Source organism: Pinus tabuliformis, chromosome 6, assembly GCF_031772625.1.
Source record: "Pinus tabuliformis cultivar Carrire ecotype Pingquan chromosome 6, CPIR1, whole genome shotgun sequence".
In the NCBI taxonomy this organism is placed as follows: Eukaryota; Viridiplantae; Streptophyta; class Pinopsida; order Pinales; family Pinaceae; genus Pinus; species Pinus tabuliformis.
This window is the reverse complement of record NC_142292.1, coordinates 1,812,683,063-1,812,702,974: the sequence shown is the minus strand read 5'-3', so window position 1 is coordinate 1,812,702,974 and position 19,912 is coordinate 1,812,683,063. Positions and strand designations below refer to the sequence as shown.

The window sequence follows — 19,912 nt, the reverse complement described above, 5'->3', positions numbered from 1 at the left end:
CAATAGCGACATATCAATGAAGAGAAAAAATCGAGCTATCCAAATTCGACGATAACGAAAAATGCAGCGTTGCTTGGCTCAATAAAGCAGAACAATATTTTGAGATTTACGATATTGACAATGATGACGAAAAGATTAGGCATGCTTCCATGAAACTGGAAGGCGAAGCATATAATTGGTATATGTTGTGGAAAAAGACCACACTTGCTATCAGTTGGAGGAAATTTAAGGATGCGTTCCTTAAAATATTCCAAGGTGTCAAGGAAGAAGAGTTCTTCTCAACACTCACCAGATTGAGACAAAAAGGAGATGTGGATGAATACACTCGAGAATGGGAGACTTTAGGAACAAGAGTACTTGGATTATCAAAAACTCATCTTATTCAATCGTACACCTCAGGACTTAAACCCCATCTACAAGCAGAACTTGATCTTCATGACATTACATCTATAGAAGTAGCAAGACAAAAAGCAAAAGTTGCTGAAAAGAAATTTGAAAGGATGCTATGGTCAAACGCTGAAAGAGTATATTTGAGATGAAGATTACCCCAGTAGGTGAACACGGATGACACAAAATATGTTCCACCACATCTTCGTGAACGAGAAAAAACAAATGTGGAAATGCAAAGGACGAAAGAGGGCAAATGAAAACGTTGTGGCGAAAAATGGGACCCTAAACATAGGTGTGCTAAAGGAAAAGAGACCAAAAACCTGTGTAAATGCGAAGCAACTAATGATTCACACAGTGATGAATCAGACGTAGAAGAAATTGAAGATTCCCAGAATTATCTCCAAAACTAGATGACAAGAGCATTTTGCAAGTATCATTATCGGCCATGTCAGATATATCACAGCACCAGACATTAAAATTAAAAGGACATATCAAGAAGAACAATGTAATGGTTCTCATTGATACCGGTAGCACCCACAATTTTTTGGACTCAACCATGGCGAAGAGACTCAACATTTTCACATTTCCCATGCCCAACATGAAGGTTATGGTAGCCGACAGTAAGAAAATTGAAAAAGTAGGGAAATGCCATAAAGTCAAATTGCAGATTCAAGACTTTAATTTAGAATCTCCGTTCTACACGGTACCATTAGGAGGAGTGGATGTGGTCTTAGGTATCCAATGGTTACAAACCCTTGGTACTTACTCTGCCAACCATCAAAAGCAATTTATTAAATTTAAATGGGAAAGGCATAAATACAAATTATATGGGTTCCAAGCACTTGAGAATCAAACCGTATCATCATCCCAAATGATGAAAATGATTCGAAAAGGAGCACCAACCTATGTAGTACAATGTCACCAATTAAAAATGTTAACTTCAAAATTGATCAGCGAAGAAGCAACAGAAGTACAAGAGCTAATTCAGAAGCACGAAAAAGTATTCCAAGACCTGCCCATGAAAATGCCTCCTAATAGAGAAATCGAGCATACAATAGGAGTCAAAGCGAGATCAAACCCCATCAACATCAAACCGTATCGATATTTGTTTCAAACCCCGGGAGCAATTTATTTCAATTTTCACAGTTAACTCAATATCTTTTCCAGATTAGCAATCACATCAGCATTAAAGTAAACTGCAGATAGAACATAAAAATAAATCGTAGAAGACAAGCCAAGACAAGAGGACACAAGATGTGGCGCTAGCCAGGGACAAACCCCAATGTGGGGAAACCCTTGATCAATTCTTCTTATGTGTTCTTCAATAGTTCAACAGAGAGAGAGAGAGAGAGAGAGAGAGAGAGTACATTTACAACAGAAGTCAACATTTTGACTTATCTAGATAAGAGCATAGATCATCTCTAAGAAAATGATACATGAGATCAGTTGAAGACATGCTGCTTCAACTGATTCTCCAAGGTGACTCCTTCACCTATCATTGTGCTGCATCTCGTCATCACGCTACACCTTACCGTGCTACACCATGCTGCACCCATCATCACAATGCTGGACCTCATGACCATGCTGTACACATCATACTGCTGCACCTTATGGTGCATTGCTATCCCATGTGCCATTGTTGCACCATGCTAGCCACTGCTGTCCCACTATTAGTGACATAGCCATTCCATGTTAGCTTGTTGTCTCATTGTTTTTGTTGCTGTCCTGTCACTGTCATTGCTGTCCCAATTGCTATTGCAGCACCATGTCTTGCTGTTGTCCCAATTATTAGCATTGCTGTCCTTGGCATGTTTGAGTCCTCAAACTCTCATGCTGTCCCTGTTTTGAGGGTCACCTACAGCCCACCTTTTCTGCAGTATTAGGCCTGCATCTAGGGCACCGTATGTTAGCGTTAGGGCTCCATTTAGACTGCGTTAGGGCTTCCTTTAGACAACGTTTAGGGCTGCTTTTTAGACTATGTTTAGGACTTCTCTTAGACTACTTCTAGGGCTGCATTTTTGGACAGCGTTTAGGGCTGCTCTTAGATTGCGTCTAGGGATGCCTTTTGGACAATGTTAGGGCCTCTCTTAGACTGCATCTAGGGTTGCCTTTTGGACAACGTTAAGGCCTCTCTTAGTTGTGATAAGATTCCTCCAAGACTACGGCTAGGGCATGCTTCCTGTAGCGGTTTTGACTTCTTCTTTGACAGTGTCTAGGGCTAGGGCATCTCCTCTAGGGCAGCTCCCTTAGTCTTCTTTCCTCCAACGTCTAGGGCTTCCACTCCTAGATTTCCCTTCCACTAAAACCCAAGACAAGTGGAGAGAAATCAAGATAGAAGTGTGTGTGAGAAATGACTCTCAAGTCATCTCCTTTTATACTAAAACGTTGAGCACTTGTGGGGTTTATTTGGTTGCTGGCCGACCTTGACGAATTGTCTTATAACACAAATAAATTCATATCTCCATGAATACTTATTGGAATCGAATGATTTTTAGATCAATCCTACACCTCTCGATGAGAGGGATCCAAGAAAAATATCCGTTGCCATAAATAAGATGACCCACATGGAGTTTGTTAGTAGTTGCCAATTTAACACTCCCTCTCAACTAGGGAGAATTCCATCCATTGATCCATTTGTCCGACTGTACTATCTCTGCCATCAGTGCCTTGCACTGCTCGACTCTGCGCTGCTCTACTCTGCTAAACCATGAAGAAGAAGAATTGATCGAGAATGTCTCATACCATTCTCTACTGACCCGAAGTCAGTTTCATATGAGGAGAGTGTGTCATACCACTCTTACTGACCCGAGGTCAGTTTCATTGATCCCAACTCAATATCACAAGAGAGTGTCTCAAACCACTTATACTGATCCTGGATCAGTTTCATTGATCCCAGATCAATGGAGGTCATCCTAGCATAAAGAGTACGGTAGATACAATGATGCGTCCATCGATAGTACTGCTAAGGTCCCTAACCCCATTTCCCTGCTCATTGATCAGATGAGAGGTACTTAACATGAGTCCCAGACTGCATGGGTAGGATGCCTCGACAGGAGAACCAATCATCTTGTCCACAGGAGAACGAATCATCCTGTCCCTTGGTCGCCACAAGAGAATTAATCATCCTGGCCCACAGGAGAACTAATCATCCTGGCTCACAATCTCCACGGGAGAACTAATCATCCCAGCCCACGGGAGAACTAATCATCTTATTCCATAGTTGCCATGGGAGAACTAATCATCCTGGCCCACAGGAGAACTAATCATCCTGTTCCATAGTCGCCACGAGGTATCACAGGGAAAGGTTGAACCTGTCACCTTGTACATAGCGCACCACCAGGGGAGGGTGAGTCGCCCTGTGGTCATATGTCGCTCCAGTAAGTACCCCAAGCCCCCCAGAGCTCCCAAAGCTCAGTGCATGCAACATGTAGGACCCTTATATGAAGGTCTCTCAATGACTCCAAGTCGTTCGGGAAAATCATAGATTTGACCTTTCCTCGGGGCTTTGACAAAGTGTCTGCGACCTGTACATTAGTCTCAATGCGATGGAGCCTCCTCACTCATCGACTTACCATATCCCAGATAAGGTAGTATCTGATGTCTATCTGCTGGAGCAATCATCGAATACGGGATTCCTCAATAATCGAATCCCCCCCTGGTTGTCACAAAGAATCACAGTGGTATTCATCATGTGTACAAACAGCTCACTGATGAGCTTCCACAACTAGGCAACTTCACACGAGATCATACTCGTAGCTATGTATTCGGTCTCGGTGGTGCTTATAGCAACTGACTTCTGCTTCCTACTCATCCATGATATCGAAGCAGAATCCAGAGAGAACCAACACTGAGAAGTGCTCTAGCGATCCTCCACACTGCCTGCCCAGTCAACATTCGAATAATCATGCAGCGTCATATTTCCAGTAGTGTATCTCAATCCATGAGAGATTGTGCCTTGAAGATATCTTAGAAGATTCTTGGCACCAATCTAGAGAGGCTCAACCAAATATGAGCTCACCATGCTAACTGCAAAGCATATATACGGACGAAAGTTCACCAAGAACATCAATGCAGATGAGTTTATGAAACTCAGAGGCATTTCCCAAATCTGGTCCAGCATCACCACCATATAACTTCTGAAAGTTAAGATCCTCGAGGTAGTCACGGGCTTGCAATTTACCATTCCATATTTGGAATCTAGCTCCCTCTTACTTCTTCAAGTGAGAGGGTCTGCACCTGTCATCGTTTCTCAGAAGGTGCCGGTATGAGAGGTCTATCATCCACAACCTTCAAACAATGGTTTGGATCGGCTTCATTTTTAGTGAATCTTAGCTTCATCAGACAACTATCAATCCTCTCATATTAGGCTCGGGGTGTTTTGCTTCAAGCCATAAAGGGCTTTCTTCCACCTGCATACATGAGATTCCTGATCATGAATCTCAAACCCCTCGGGTTGTTCCAAATATGTGGACCTGCTACATGAGGGGAATGATCCCCTTGTAAGATTTTCATTCTGTACATCTTGGACATGTACCTTCATGCTCTTCTTGAATTCAAGCATCCCTGTCACCATTTGACTCACATCAGGTAGGGTCCCATAATAAGTAGACCTCCAGTGCTATAGATGAGATATGTCAATTTACATGATCCCCAATGGACCATCCTGCAACTTGATACAAATTGCCAACTCTGAACCCATGAGAAAAAGTATCTTTGAAAATTTCATTTTCAAACACATACCTTTCCATCGATGAATGCCATCGTGTAGCCTTTGACTTCCATTGCCGAAATGGACACCAAGTTTTTCTTGCGGTCAGGTACATAAAAGAGATTCTGTAAATGAATTGGGTTACCCTCATTCAGTTGAGGGGTAATATTTCCTACACCCTTTCTGGGATAGGTGGCATCGGCTCCAAGTATAATCCCATGATTGTTTCCATCTCTACCAAATTAGAGAGAGCACCCTTCTATCTGATGAAGTGCCTTGAAGCACTATAATCGATAAGCCAGATTCCCAAAGAATCTGAAGAAGAGGGCCAATACGAGATAGTGCTTCTTTATCTTATCAGAAACAACATTTGATTCTTCATACCTGGGGTTCCTTGCTTTCTCGGAAGAGTAGGCCATTTCCTTGATGACCTGCATTACCTGTCATTCCTCTGACCATTGAAGATGTCCCTGGAATGATTGTTATCATCATCAAGTGACATGTCCCTGCCATTTGGACACTCCTTCGCATAATGGCTAAACTAGTTATCTGCCTTTCCTTCCACCCTGAAATTCGCTCTTCCCAATGAAGTGATCTTTAGGCAGGCCATATTCCGTTGCGCCATTTTGATAATATTCTCTGCTTCGATTTCACCCTCGGTGAATTTGATGAGGGATGATGAACCCATTGATCCTTTTGTCCTTTCCTAACTGTCTTCGGTGATTGCTCTTTCACTCTAGCTTGGGCATTGTCTTCACCTCAGCTCTGATACCATGTTAATTTTAGGTATGTTCTATGCTTAGAGCAATTTATTTCAATTTTCACAGTTAACTCAATATCTTTTCCAGATTAGCAATCACATCAGCATTAAAGTAAATTGCAAATTGAACATAAACATAAATCGCAGAAGACAAGCCAAGACAAGAGGACGCAAGATGTGGCGCTAATGAGGGACAAACCCCAATGTGGGGAAACCCTTGATCAATTCTTCTTATATGTTCTTCAATAGTTCAGCAGAGAGAGAGAGAGAGAGAGAGAGAGAGTACATTTACAACAGAAGTCAACATTTTGACTTATCTAGATAAGAGCATAGATCATCTCTAAGAAGATGATACATGAGATCAGTTGAAGACATGCTTCTTCAACTGATTCTCCAAGGTGACTCCTTCACCTATCATTGTGCTGCATCTCGTCACCATGCTACACTTCACCGTGCTGCACCCATCATCACAATGCTGGACCTCATGACCATGCTGTACACATCATACTGCTGCACCTTATGCTGCACTGCTGTCCCATGTGCCATTGTTGCACCATGCTAGCCACTGCTGTCCTATGTTGCATATTGCTGTCCCACTATTAGTGACATAGCCATTCCATATTAGCTTGCTGTCCCATTGTTTTTGTTGCTGTCCCATCATAGTATGTTGCTGTTCCATCAATGTCATTGCTATCCCATCATAGTATGCTGCTGTCCCATCACTGTCATTGCTGTCCCAATTGCTATTGCAGCACCATGTCTTGTTGCTGTCCCAATTATTAGCATTGCTGTCCTGGGCATGTTTGAGTCCTCAAACTCTCATGTTGTCCCTGTTTTGAGGGTCACCTACAGCCCACCTTTTCAGCCGTATTAGGCCTGCATCTAGGGCACCATAGGTTAGCGTTAGGGCTCCCTTTAGACTGCGTTAGGGCTGCCTTTAGACAACGTTTAGGGCTGCCCTTTAGACTGCGTTTAGGGCTTCTCTTAGACTACTTCTAGGGCTGCATTTTGGACAACGTTTAGTGCTGCTCTTAGACTGCGTTTAGGGATTCCTTTTGGACAATGTTAGGGCCTCTCTTAGATTGCTTCTAGGGCTGCCTTTTGGACAGCGTTAGGGCCTCTCTTAGACTGCATCTAGGGCTGCCTTTTGGACAACGTTATGGCCTCTCTTAGCTGTGATAAGATTCCTCCAAGACTGTGGCTAGGGCATGCTTCCTTGATAGTGTTTTTGACTTCTTCTTTGACAACGTCTAGGGCTAGGGCATCTCCTCTAGGGCAACTCCCTTAGTCTTCTTTCCTCCAACGTCTAGGGCTTCCACTCCTAGATTTCCCTTCCACTAAAACCCAAGACAAGTGGAGAGAAATCAAGATAGAAGTGTGTGTGAGAAATGACTCTCAAGTCATCTCCTTTTATACTAAAACGTTGAACACTTGTGGGGTTTATTTGGTTGCTGGCTGAACTTGATGAATTGTCTTATAACACAAATAAATTCATATCTCCATGAATACTTATCAGAATCGGATGATCTTTAAATCAATCCTACACCTCTCGATGAGAGGGATTCAAGAAAAATATCAGCTGCCATAAATAAGATGACCCACATGGAGTTTGTCCCTAGTTGCCAATATAACAATATCCCCATCATCAAAAAATGGAAATTGAGAGATTAATCCAAGATTTTTTAAAGTGTGCCATCATCTCAAAAAGCAAAAGTCCGTATGCTGCTACAGTTGTATTGGTGCGGAAAAAAGGTGGATCGTTCAGGGTATGCATCAATTATTGAGGATTAAACAAAATTACAATTAAAAACAAGTTCCCAATTCCCTTCATCGATGAAATGCTAGATGAGCTACATGGCGCTAAATATTTCTCAAAATTGGACTTAAGGTTAGGGTCTCTGCTTAGACTATTTAACATGCTAGACTGGATCTGTTTCTTCAACTTGTCCTGACGATGAACCACACTAGTTGGTTCGAAACGCGTCGACAAAGGTCTTTCTATATGTGATTTACACCGAAAAACTATGATGGATCACAAAAGCCTCAATTCTACAATTGATTCCCTACACGGTAAAGCCATTGCATCTAAGGTTCACCATTTTGAACGGGCACGCTTGCAGGTCTCGAAGTTGAAGACAGATCTAGCTTTTTTGAAGAGATGCAGAGATTCCGTAGTTATCCCGGTCTGGGTCCTAGAGTAAAAAATTAGCCGTTAATCTTTTGTAGCCGTTGGAGTCTCTGCTTAGACTATTTAACATGCTAGACTGGATCTGTTTCTTAAACTTGTCCTGACGATGAACCACACTAGTTGGTTCGAAACGCGTCGACAAAGGTCTTTCTATATGTGATTTACGTCGAAATTCTTCTTATAATTAAGGTTAGGGTATTATCAAATCAGAATAAGGTTGGAAGACATACCAAAAACTGTGTTCCGTACACATGAAGGTCATTACGAATTTAAAGTAATGCCTTTTGGGTTAACCAATGCACCAACAACATTCGAAGCTACTATGAACGAATTATTTCGTCCATATCTAAGGAAGTTCGTGTTAGTGTTCTTTGATGACATTTTAATTTACAATAAAACTTGGAAGGAGCACCTACAACATTTGGAGAAAGTTCTTACGCTATTGAAAGAGCATCAACTCTATGCTAAGAAGTCCAAATGCACCTTTGGGAAAGAAGAAGTAGAATATCTTGGACACATAATATCCCATGAAGGAGTAAAAGTCGATCCTAATAAAATCAAGGCTATAAGGGAATGGACCAAACCTATTAATATATCCAAGTTAAGAGGGTTCTTAGGATTGACTGGATATTATCGAAGATTTATTAAAATCTATGCACATATAACTGCACCCCTGACAAACCTTTTAAAGAAGAAATCATTTCAATGGAATGAAGAAGCAGGAAAGTGTTTTGAAAAATTGAAGGAAATTATGTCTAATGCCCCGGTATTGGCCACTCCAGATTTCTCTAAACCATTTATCATTGAGTGTGATGCTTCAGGGTTCGGTATAGGAGTAGTGTTAATGCAAGATGGGCATCCAATAGCTTTTGAGAGCAGGAAACTCAATAAAGAAATGCTTGCTATTATGCACGCACTAGCCAAGTGGAGGCAATATCTTTTGGGAAGTAAGTTTTCCATATGAACAGACCATAATAGTCTCTAGTACCTCCTCCAACAAAAAAAACTTTCCGAAGAACAACAAAAGTGGATTGAAAAAATTGTTGCCTTTGACATGGAAATATTACACAAAAGGGGAAAGGACAATATAGTGGCAGATGCCCTGTCTAGGAAAGATGAAGAACCGACACTACTTGCAGTCTTAGTTATTGTTCCCGAATGGCTTAATGAGATTCGAAGTGAATATGCAAAAGATCCAGAAACAAGCGCTATAATCAATAACCTTCCGCACAACTCAAAATGGGAATGGAAGAACGACATTCTATGGTACAAGGGAAGAATCTATTTGAATTCAAACTCCAAGTTTAAAACCAAGATCCTCAAGGAGTCACATGATTCACTGTCAGCCGGACATGTAGGATTCTTTAAAACTTACTATAATGCACGCTAGTCATTCTTTTGGAAGGGAATGAGTCACGATATTCAGAAATATGTAGTAGAATGCGATAAATGTCAAAGGAATAAAAGTGAAAATATTATGACACTCGGACTACTTCATCTCTTAAACATTTTGAATTAAAATTGGGAAGAAATATCAACGGACTTTATTGAAGGTTTACCCGTATCTGATGGTAAGGATAAGATTCTTGTAGTAGTCGACAGACTTAGCAAAACAAATCACTGAGATATTTTGCAAAAATATTTACAAATTACACGGATTTCCAAAGGTCATTGTGAGCGATAGAGATGCCAAATTTAAGGGTAATTTTTGGAAGGAATTATTCAATCATATAGGAACCTACCTCAACATGAGTTCTGCTTACCATCCTCAAACAAATGGCCAAATAGAGATTGTCAATAAATGTTTGGATTCTGGAAGCTTCCTACATTGTTATGCCACAGGCAAACAAAATAAGTGGGTTCAGTGGTTACATCTCGCTGAATGGTGGTACAATTCTTCTTACCACACGTCAGCAAAAATGACTCCATTTCAAGCTCTGTACGGGTACGAACCTCCAAAATGGAAGGACCTGGCTATCATTTAGACAAAACTACCAGTTGTTAAAAACTAGCTAGAAGAAACCCAAAAGGTTGTCCAAACTCTAAAAGAAAATTTAAATAATGCAAGAAACAGTGTGCAGCAGCAAGTTGACCGAAACAAAACCGAGAGAGAATTTGAAGTTGGAGAGTGGGTATTTGTCAAGCTCCAACCATACAAACAACTGTCCTTGAAACAGAAAGGAAATATAAATTGGCACCAAAGTTCTATGGACCATACCAACTCAACAAAAAGATTAGCCAAGTTGCATATAGTTTAAGCCTTCTGGATAAAAGTCGTGTCCACGTCTTCCATGTATCTTGCCTTGAAAGGGCACTTGGTGACCACATTCAGCACAAACAACGCTTCCATCCTTAGATGATGAAGGAATGGTCATTTTAGAGCTAGAAGTTATCATATCCACTAGGGAAAAGAAGTTCCGATCTCATGTAATCAAGGAATACTTGATCAAGTGGAAGGACTTACCAAAAGAAGAAGCTTCTTGGGAGATTGAAGCATTTCGTCAACAACATCTGTCGTTATATATGCTTTGAGGACAAAGTATTTTTTGGGAGGAAAGCAATGTTATATAAAAATTAGTTATTTGTAATTATTAGTTAATAGGCAAAGGGCGTGATCAAAGATTATGCCCATTTACCAAGAGGCACCCAAGGCTGTATTTAAGCCGGGGCCTCTCATTCTGTAATCATGATTCAATCATATATATATATATATTTCTGAGTTTCAAGCTCCAGTTGGTTTATGGGAAAACTTGCTGGTTAGGCCCAAAAACTGGGGTCCGCTTAGAAAATAGGGTTTTTCAACTGGTTCGATGGCTTAGGCTAATGAACCGACCGGTTTGACTCGTTTATAGTTCGAGCCAACCAATTCTGAATACTATGGTTGAAGCACCTATAGTATCAACTTTCATCCATAATATCAAAAGAAAAAAATAGGCAAAGAGCTTGATTTATGTCCATTACAACTTGTGATTGCTGTCCCATTACTCTGAGGAGGCAAAGACAAATAAAGACTTGATGGTTTGGGACAAAAATCTAGAGGAGGATAATTTGGAGGATGGAGTGCTTTAGAGCAATTGTAGGATGTTCTTATTCAGGGTGATGACGATCATGTTGCGATGTCACCCCCATCTAGTGCCATAGTTCCCATGCCCAAGATTCCAACTACAACAACAGGGGCTTCATCTTCAGTTCCAAAGCTTCCACTTCCATATACTTCACTACCATCATGTGGAGGCCCACACAGTGGCCATGGATGTAAGGAGGAGAGAATAGTAGATAGATTCACTACTTTATTTGTCATAGATGATAGAGTAGTGTTTTGAATTTGGACTTTTTGGTCTTCCTACTTCAGTGTGTCGTTGGCCTATTTTGTAAACATTACTCTTTGGTCATATTGGTAGTTGCTAAATAATGCATTTGAATGATAAGTAACAAGTTAATGGTCTACTTTCTATCATATGCTTAAAATTTGTTGTTTGTTGCTAATTTCTAGAATCTAGATGGTTGATGCTCGAATAATTAATCCTTAATGTACTCTGCATGTCATTTATTTCTTGATTTATGTATAAATATGCATGTTTTCATTTATTCTGCAATTATTTTGGCATTCTGGATGTTTTTTTTTTAATATATATATATATATATATATATGAAGGCCTCTGGGACTCTTTGCTCCATAGGATTTTTGTATAATGATGCTCCCAATGCTCCCGCTCTGTGCAACCTTGGATTTTCCCTAGCAAGGGTTTGGAGAGTTGAAAGAATTTGTACTAGCTTTGAGAGAAGGCTATTGTATGTACATGTACGTCATCTTGAGCATACTAATGAAGTTTTCAGCGGTCCAAAACTTGTATAATTTTCAGATCTGATTTTCAGCTATAGATGTTCTTTTTGCATTGTTATTTACAGCCATATAGGTCTTGGTGACTTGAACTAAGTAAAGGGACAATTGTTACATGATTTGAAATCTAAATGAAAACATAAGGGGCTGATTTCACTGCCGTCATACTGCTGTGATTATTGCAGTAAAAGAACGTGTTTTCACCTCTAGTTATTGGCTGATAAGTTGCCCTCAGAGGGCTGAAACTTATCCCTTTGGTTTGTTATATTTTCTCCTTGAATTCCTGGAAAGTTTGGGCTGTTTGGAAGTGAAACATTGTACTCTTTCCATTGCTGTTTTATAGCTTGTTTGTTAAAATTGGCAACTAGGCCAAACTCCATGTGGGCCATCTTATTTATGGCAGCTGATATTTTTCTTGGATCCCTCTCATCGAGAGGTGTAGGATTGATCTAAAGATTATCCGATTCCGACAAGTATTCATGGAGTTATGAATTTATTTGTGTCATAAGACAATTTGTCAAGGTCGGCCAACAACCAAATAAACTCCACATGTGCTCAACGTTTTAGTATAAAAGGAGATGACTTGAGAGTCATTTCACACACACTTCTATCTTGATTTCTCTCCACTTGTCTTGGGTTTTAGTGGAAGAGAAATCTAGGAGTGGAAGCCCTAGACGTTAGAGGAAGAGAGGCTGCCCTAGACACACATGGAAGGCTGCCCTAAACGCAGATGGAAGGATGCCCTAGATGCAGATAGAAGGCTGCCCTAACGTAGACCTAAAGGCTGCCTTAACGCAGACCTAAAGCAGCCCTAAAGCTGGATGCCCTAATGCAGTCCTAAGGTCTGAAATATAGTGCGAATTTGGAGCAAGGAAGGCTGAGGCAAGTCCGAGTTTGTGGACTGTTTTGGGTGTGGATTTTAGAGAAGAATAGCTGCAGCTCTTAGTCATTGCATGAGGCAAGAAGGATGGCTCGAGGTGACACATTGGAGCAGTCTTACCGTGCAAAGCAGGCCGCAGACTAGTGGTGAGTTTCATGACTGTTTTATGCATGATATTGGGGTGTATATCTCTGTTTATAGGGACGCAGTACGGGACTATTACAACAACTGTTGGGAGAGAAAGGACCTCCTAACTAGGCCGCAGTCATCTCTAAGGACAGCGAGGCAAACAGGGATATTCTCCCTATATGTTAGGCTTGTTGGTGTGCCCTAATCAGTCAAGTACATGTACAGAACCCTAGGCAGAAATCAGCAGTAGCATGCAGCGAATTGAGGGTTGTTTGTGGACTGATAGTTAGATGCATGGGACAGCAATGCAACTAGTACAATAGTGCTAATATATGGGACAACAAGGTACATAGTGCTGTCAAGATATATGGGACAGCAAGGTACATAGTGTTGTATAGATACATGGGACAGTTGTGACATGGCAGCAAAGGCACGTGGACAGCACTAAGCATTGGGACAACAGCAAGACATAGTATTGCAATAGCAATTGGGACAGCAGCAAGACATGGTGCTGCAATAACAATTGGGACAGCAGTACGGTAAGCAAGGTGTAGCAAGCACATGGTGGCAAAACAAGGTGCAACAATGGCACATGAGGCCACATGATGCAGTACAGTGATGGGTACTGTCATGATTGATGAAGCATGATAAGATGCAGCATTGTGATGATAGGTGCAGCATAGTGCAGCATGGTGAGGTGCAACATGATGACGAGATGCAGCACGATGATAGGTGAAGGAGTCACCTTGGAGAATCAGTTGAAGCAGCATGTCTTCAACTGATCTCATGTATCATCTTCTTAGAGATGATCTATGCTCTTATCTAGATAAGTCAAAGTGTTGACTTCTGTTGTAAATGTACTATCTCTCTCTCTCTCTCTCTCTCTCTGCTGAACTATTGAAGAACATATAAGAAGAATTGATCAAGGGTTTCCCCACATTGGGGTTTGTCCTTGGCTAGTGGCACATCTTGTGTCCTCTTGTCTTGGCTTGTCTTCTGCGATTTATGTTTATGTTCTATCTGCATTTTACTTTAACGCTGATGTGATTGCTAATCTGGAAAAGATATTGAGCTAACTGTGAAAATTGAAATAAATTGCTCTAAGCATAGAACATACCTAAACTTAACATTGTTGTACAGCAGCCCTAAGGTTGAAAATTCATAGGGCCAAGATCCAAGAAGCTATCTGGTTTGAAGGTGAAATTTCTGTTTGCATTGAGTTTTAAATTCCAAGAATTTTCCACGGCTCTAAGAAAGAATGCCATGCAAGCATCCAACTGAGGTCAAGCAACAACTGAGTAAGCCATCTTCAATGTGCAAATCCATCATGAACTATCCAGGGGCTAATCATACATCATGTACTCCAATTATCATGAAGCATCCCCAAACATGTTGTAAACACTTTTAGAGTAACTCCGAAAGCTAACAAGCCATTGTTTATAGTACTAAATGTAAGCCACCAAAGGGAGTTGTTGAAGTGTGCAGACATGTAGAACTTGAGGTATGTGGGAGTGCCTAGTACATCATTGAAATTAAACAGTCAACTCCTCAGGCACTGTTGATTTGTAGTGACAAATAACCCATATCCTAATCTTTTGTGAATATTAACCTGATATTCAGTTGGCAACTGAGGTAATGATGCCATCTAATAAATGACACATGACTACATTTGTCTATAAATGGCGGACGGAAGATTTACTACCTTCTGTTGAAAGTCAATGGATAGAAGCATAAAATTGTAAATACACGTTCTAACAAAGTATCCTCTTAGTAAATCCAATACGTATATGGAAGTGCACAAAGGAATAAGAATCTCTCTAAAGAATAAGAAAGCCACGAGACAATGGGCAAATGATAGTGTCTATGTTGAGCTGGAGGTCTTTTATCATCTGTTATTTCATACAATTACCAATGTTACATGGTTCATTTTGAGAAGTTTGTATCCATTTATTATGACTGGGGTGATTAAGCTCCGAAAAGTGATAACAAGGCACACGGCAATCTCTTCATTTGATCACTTCACAATCTGCATTTGAAGAAAGCTTCCTTCTGAGTTCTCATGGTGCTCACTGCTCACCATCTGATTAAACCTGCTTAGTAGACTAGCCAGACATCATGTATAGCCCAAGTGTAGCAGGCAGAGCCTCTCTTGTTAACAGTGATGGGTGAACAGCCATCCAGGTTTTCATGGGCAAGCCTCATTATCTGTCTGATTAATTTCTTTCCAACAACTAATGGAGTTGGCAGACTGCCAGAGTTATAGTGGCTGGGTTATGCCAAACTGGGCTACATTCTTATGGAAAGGATTGCCTGGTCAAATGTTTGTTGTCATGTCTACTCTAGGATCTCTCTACGTCAGGAATATGAATGGTTTCCATAATGCAGCTGGAGGTGCACATTCCTTTGGAAGATACCACTTATGGAATATGAAACCCCTATTTCATTTCATATTGTAAAACATAAAAATCTGTAAAATCAGAAGTGAACAAATTCTAGTGATTGCTCCGTAAGAATGTCTGGAGTCAAATTGTTTACTACAAGGGTGGACCAAGGAAGGACAACAAAAAGTGGCCTGCCGGTTGGGAATAGCGTGTTTCCCATTGCAGTAATGCCATATGGGACCCTGAAGTCCTGCCTGGAAAGAAAAACATGATATTAAAGTCAACTAGTTTCAAACTTTCAAGGTAAGATTAGTATGTAACCTAGATATTTCTTTTAAGTTTTAACTCGAAGAAGTGTATTATTGAAATAGAGACTAGTTCACATGATTGGGGAAATGACATCCACGTTTAATATAAAGTTACTCTTGAAGATAAAAAAACATAAGCTCATGGAATGCCCAAATTATACTAGAAATTCTAATTCTATTTCGTTGTCTTTTTAATTCTTGTATATTTCCGACCAATTATTTTACTTCTTGTTTAGTTGAAATTCTGGTTTTAAATTTTTTTCTCAATTGTTGTGTATAACGGAATTTTGTCTTGCATGTTTCTTACCATCTTCTTTATTCTTTATAATTGGTAATATGTACAAGGAAATTAGTTCATTTTACTCAGTCGCATCAAAACCATCTTAAATTTCCATGCTATTTGTGCCATAATATTTCGTGCTTCTGCCATCAGTCATATTCTATGAGCATATTACTCTCTCTTTTTTAAAATTCATCTGCTGTTTGTGGTTTCAGGATTTCCCTGCAAAGGCTCGATTAGAACGCACAGCTTCAACATTTACTGAGGGTAAAAGCTTGAAGGTGTGTTCAATGGCTTGTAAAATAGATTATAGCAATCTAGATGCTTAATGTTTATGCTTCTGTTAGTTTCAAGATAGTATATAGCTATGTATCTTGTACAGTTATATAACTAAGCTAAGCTATCTAACTGCTATTTAAATATAGAGTTAGAAAACTTGGGTATGCCATGGAAATTGGCAGGTACTTGTATGGCTTTCAGGCTAATGATATTCTTGCTGTGATGTACATTCAATCACGATGGCAGCCACTGAACTGGGTTAGGTCACTTAATGTTATTTTTTATTTGATTTATTTATGCAACGGCCATTTTTGCAGGGGCTTCAATACATTTCAGATACAATCCAGTCTGGAAGCATTGCAAAAACCAAAATAAAAGAACTTTTACAGGATGATGTAGATGTTGTTGCTTCCAAAACCAATGCCCCGAAGGGACCTACCAAAATACACAGATCATTTACAGCTCGCTTCTCTTCAAGCAGGTCTTAGTGATTAAGGCTTTTAATTTTTACTTTGTATATGATGTTTTTTTCATGGATCACATAACCTAATGAGGAATGATATTATGAGGAAATGGTGGATTACAAGCAAAAAGACATCTAACGTTGTTTTCTGTGCAGGACCATATCTCTGGAAGAATGATGCAAATTGCCTCCTTGATACTTGAAGACATAATTGTTTGTACTTCAGTCTTGTTTTGTAGAGGTATATTTCAAACTGAATAAATGGCAAAAAATGACAGTAATCAGTAATTTGGTGCATTTTGAAATGACCGAGGCCATCAATAACTTTGGTACATAAACATCCCAGCATAGCATTCATATTGAAGGTATTCCCAAGTTGTGTTGTGTATTTCATTGTTGGATTTTGTAAAATTTGACACTGATTGTGTATTTTTTATTCATCCAACTGGGCCTTGTTTAATGTGCCTGTTTGCTTGAAATACATGGTGGCGACTCTCCTGGCTGGTCTGAGCTGACGCCATGAAGAGTTTTACATTTTTGAAATGTAATCTCTTTTCACGATGTCGATCTCAGTATATTCTGTTGACATATCTCGGAATTGCGGTCTTTCCGTGTAAATGTGTTCAAACTCTATTAAATAGAAATCACACAAGTATTTTTCGATATCTATATTTCTATTCAATAAAAGAGTTATTTTAATCCTGTGGTATACATATTTTTTTTCCGGGTCAATATCATGTATGTTTTGAGAAGTCTAATCTTAAGATTAATATGAAAATAGTAATAAACTGATATTTAAATATTGAGATTCAATCTCAAGTGGCATCAGTATATTCTTTCGACATGTTTCGGAATTGCAGTCTCGCCTTCTAAATGTGTTCAAACTCTACTAAAGATAAAGTACACAAATTTCTCTCGATAACAATATTTTTATTCAGGAAGAAATATTTTTTTTCAATTCCTGTGGCATACATTTTTATTTTTCACAATTTCATGTATGTTTTGGGAAGTTTAAACAGATATTTAAATATTAATATTTCTTGATATCTATATTTCTATTTGAAAAGAGAATTTTTTAAATCTGTAGTATACATCTTTTTCAAATCTGTAGTATACATATTTTTTGTCAATATTTTTGAGGTATGTTTTGGGAAGTTTAATATAAAAATAATAATAAAATGATATTTAAATATTATTATACAACGCTCAATTTCAAAAAAACAGGTTACACTCTGTAAAGTAAATGTGTTCAAACTGTATTAAATAGAAATTACACAAATATTTCTTGATATTTATATTTCTATTTGAAAAGAGAATTTTTTAATGCTGTAGTACACATTTTTTTGTCAATATGTTTCAGGTATGTTTTGGGAAGGTTAATATAAAAATAATAATAAAATGATATTTAAATATTATTATACAACGTCAATTTCAAAAAGACAGGTTACACTCTTGGTGGCCCATCTTGGGGATGCAAGTAAGTTATTTATTGTGATTTCCACTCTATTCATTTTTGGTAATGTTTTAACCATAGGTTATTTTTTTTGAATGGGCAGCCTCTTTGTTTAAAAGATAATAATAATATCAATATATTAGATATTACTATTAGTTAATAGTTAAATTACTAAATAATTATAATAGACCCAGCACCATCTTGCTGATGCAAGTAGGTAACTTATTGTGATTTCCATTCTAGGTATTTTGGTAATGTTTTAAATATAGGTTTTTTTTGGCCTCACTCGTTAGAATGGGCAGCCTCTTTGTAAAAAGATAATAATAATACCAATTTATACCATATTATTATGAGTTAATAGTGGAATTACTAAATAATTATAATAGACCAGCATAATAACTTAATGTTATAATAAAATAATAAACTACTATTCAGTCAAGACATCATATATCATATGTAAGTTCCTTGCTTGAGATCGATTTATTGTTGTTTATTTTATAATAACTCCAAGCTCGAGATCAATTTATTGTTGTTTATCTTATAATAATTCCAATTTAAATTTAACTAGTGTGTTAGTTTTAAAATTCCCTTGGAAGGACAATCTTTTTATGCCCATTGACCACCCAACTCAGAATTGTATATACTACTAGGAGTGTTTAAATGGAATTGCCATAGAACAATTATGATCAACCTTATTCAAGGAAAAGTGGTCTTGACATCATCAAAGTCAAAATATGGGAATTTTGAGGTTTAAAATGAGTTCTTAAAGGAAACTAATAAAATAAGTGTATACAAAATATAATTAGCAAAAATAAATTTCGTTCTTCTCTCCAAAAACATTTATCTATAGCGACCACATCATCTTGAATATTATTTTAAAATTAATTTTGGTAGTACAATTTTTTTGTTTTATGATTCATTTTAACCTCAAAATTTTGTTATTGTGGTTGTACTCCTATCTATACAATAAGAAAATATTCAAAATTTTAAGATAGAATTATTATCTATCGAAATGAAACTGTGTTTACAATGAGATAAAAAAATCAAGGATCAAGCTTTACTCATGGTTATTAATTTGGCTCAAAGAATTTATAAGGTTTGTAGTTGGAAAGTGAGATATTTTAAATAATTTCAAAACCTTTAATTTAAATTTGGTGAGATTGAGTTGAATTATGCATGGAATATAAGCATGAATTTATTGCCTAATTGGCAAGCTTGGGATTTTTTTAAATCCTAATCAAATATTAGTCAAGGAGCATTTGAATAGAACTAGAAGGGAGGCACGTACTTGGGGGGAGCTCTGGCAATTTTTTCTCAAAAGCGACGATAATGGGATTCAACTTGGGACCTAGGTTTTCACTTGGAGTAATTTTCATTTGCCCGAGTTCTGGTTAAGGACTCCCATGGGGTATGGGACCAGCGCCTCTGTGTGCACTTGGTTACATTTGGGTCAGCGGGGAAAGTCTTCTTTATTCGGTTTATTAAGGTGCCGACAGTTTTAGGTTTTGAGGGTTTATGCCTGCATCGGTCAGAGTTTAACTTTTGCTCAAACTGTTTTTTTACCACTTACCATAACAGTTTGCTGGCACGGGTCCCTTGCTAGCTGGGTTCTCGAGCTGCCTGTGGCGGTCTTGGTGGGGAAATGGGAGTTGTGTGAATGGTTCCAAGGCAGTTTTCTATGGGGTTTGACCCGGGTATCTCGCTGTTTCCCAAGACAAAGCTGTCTTTTTATCTCAGTTAAGTTGTGGTTTGCATGAATGGAGGAGGATTTTGAGGAGGAACTAGTCAATTACTCCTCACGAGGAACTAGTCTAACGCATGCGGACATCACGAGTGGGGCTTAAACTGACAT

The 19,912-nt window shown here is 38.8% G+C and overlaps 1 protein-coding gene across 1 annotated transcript in view; it reads left to right on the top strand.

The window, feature by feature from the left end:
• Window positions 1-17,318, top strand: part of LOC149266265 (golgin family A protein (DUF1664)) — a 117,822-nt gene extending 100,504 nt beyond the window's left edge. The window contains exons 12-14 of the mRNA XM_089430209.1: window positions 16,081-16,146; window positions 16,462-16,625; window positions 16,764-17,318. Of these exons, the coding sequence (XP_089286335.1) occupies window positions 16,081-16,146; window positions 16,462-16,625; window positions 16,764-16,785 (252 nt within the window). The 3' untranslated portion in view covers window positions 16,786-17,318. The remainder of the gene's footprint in view (window positions 1-16,080; window positions 16,147-16,461; window positions 16,626-16,763) is intronic.
• Window positions 17,319-19,912: the final 2,594 nt, after the last annotated feature.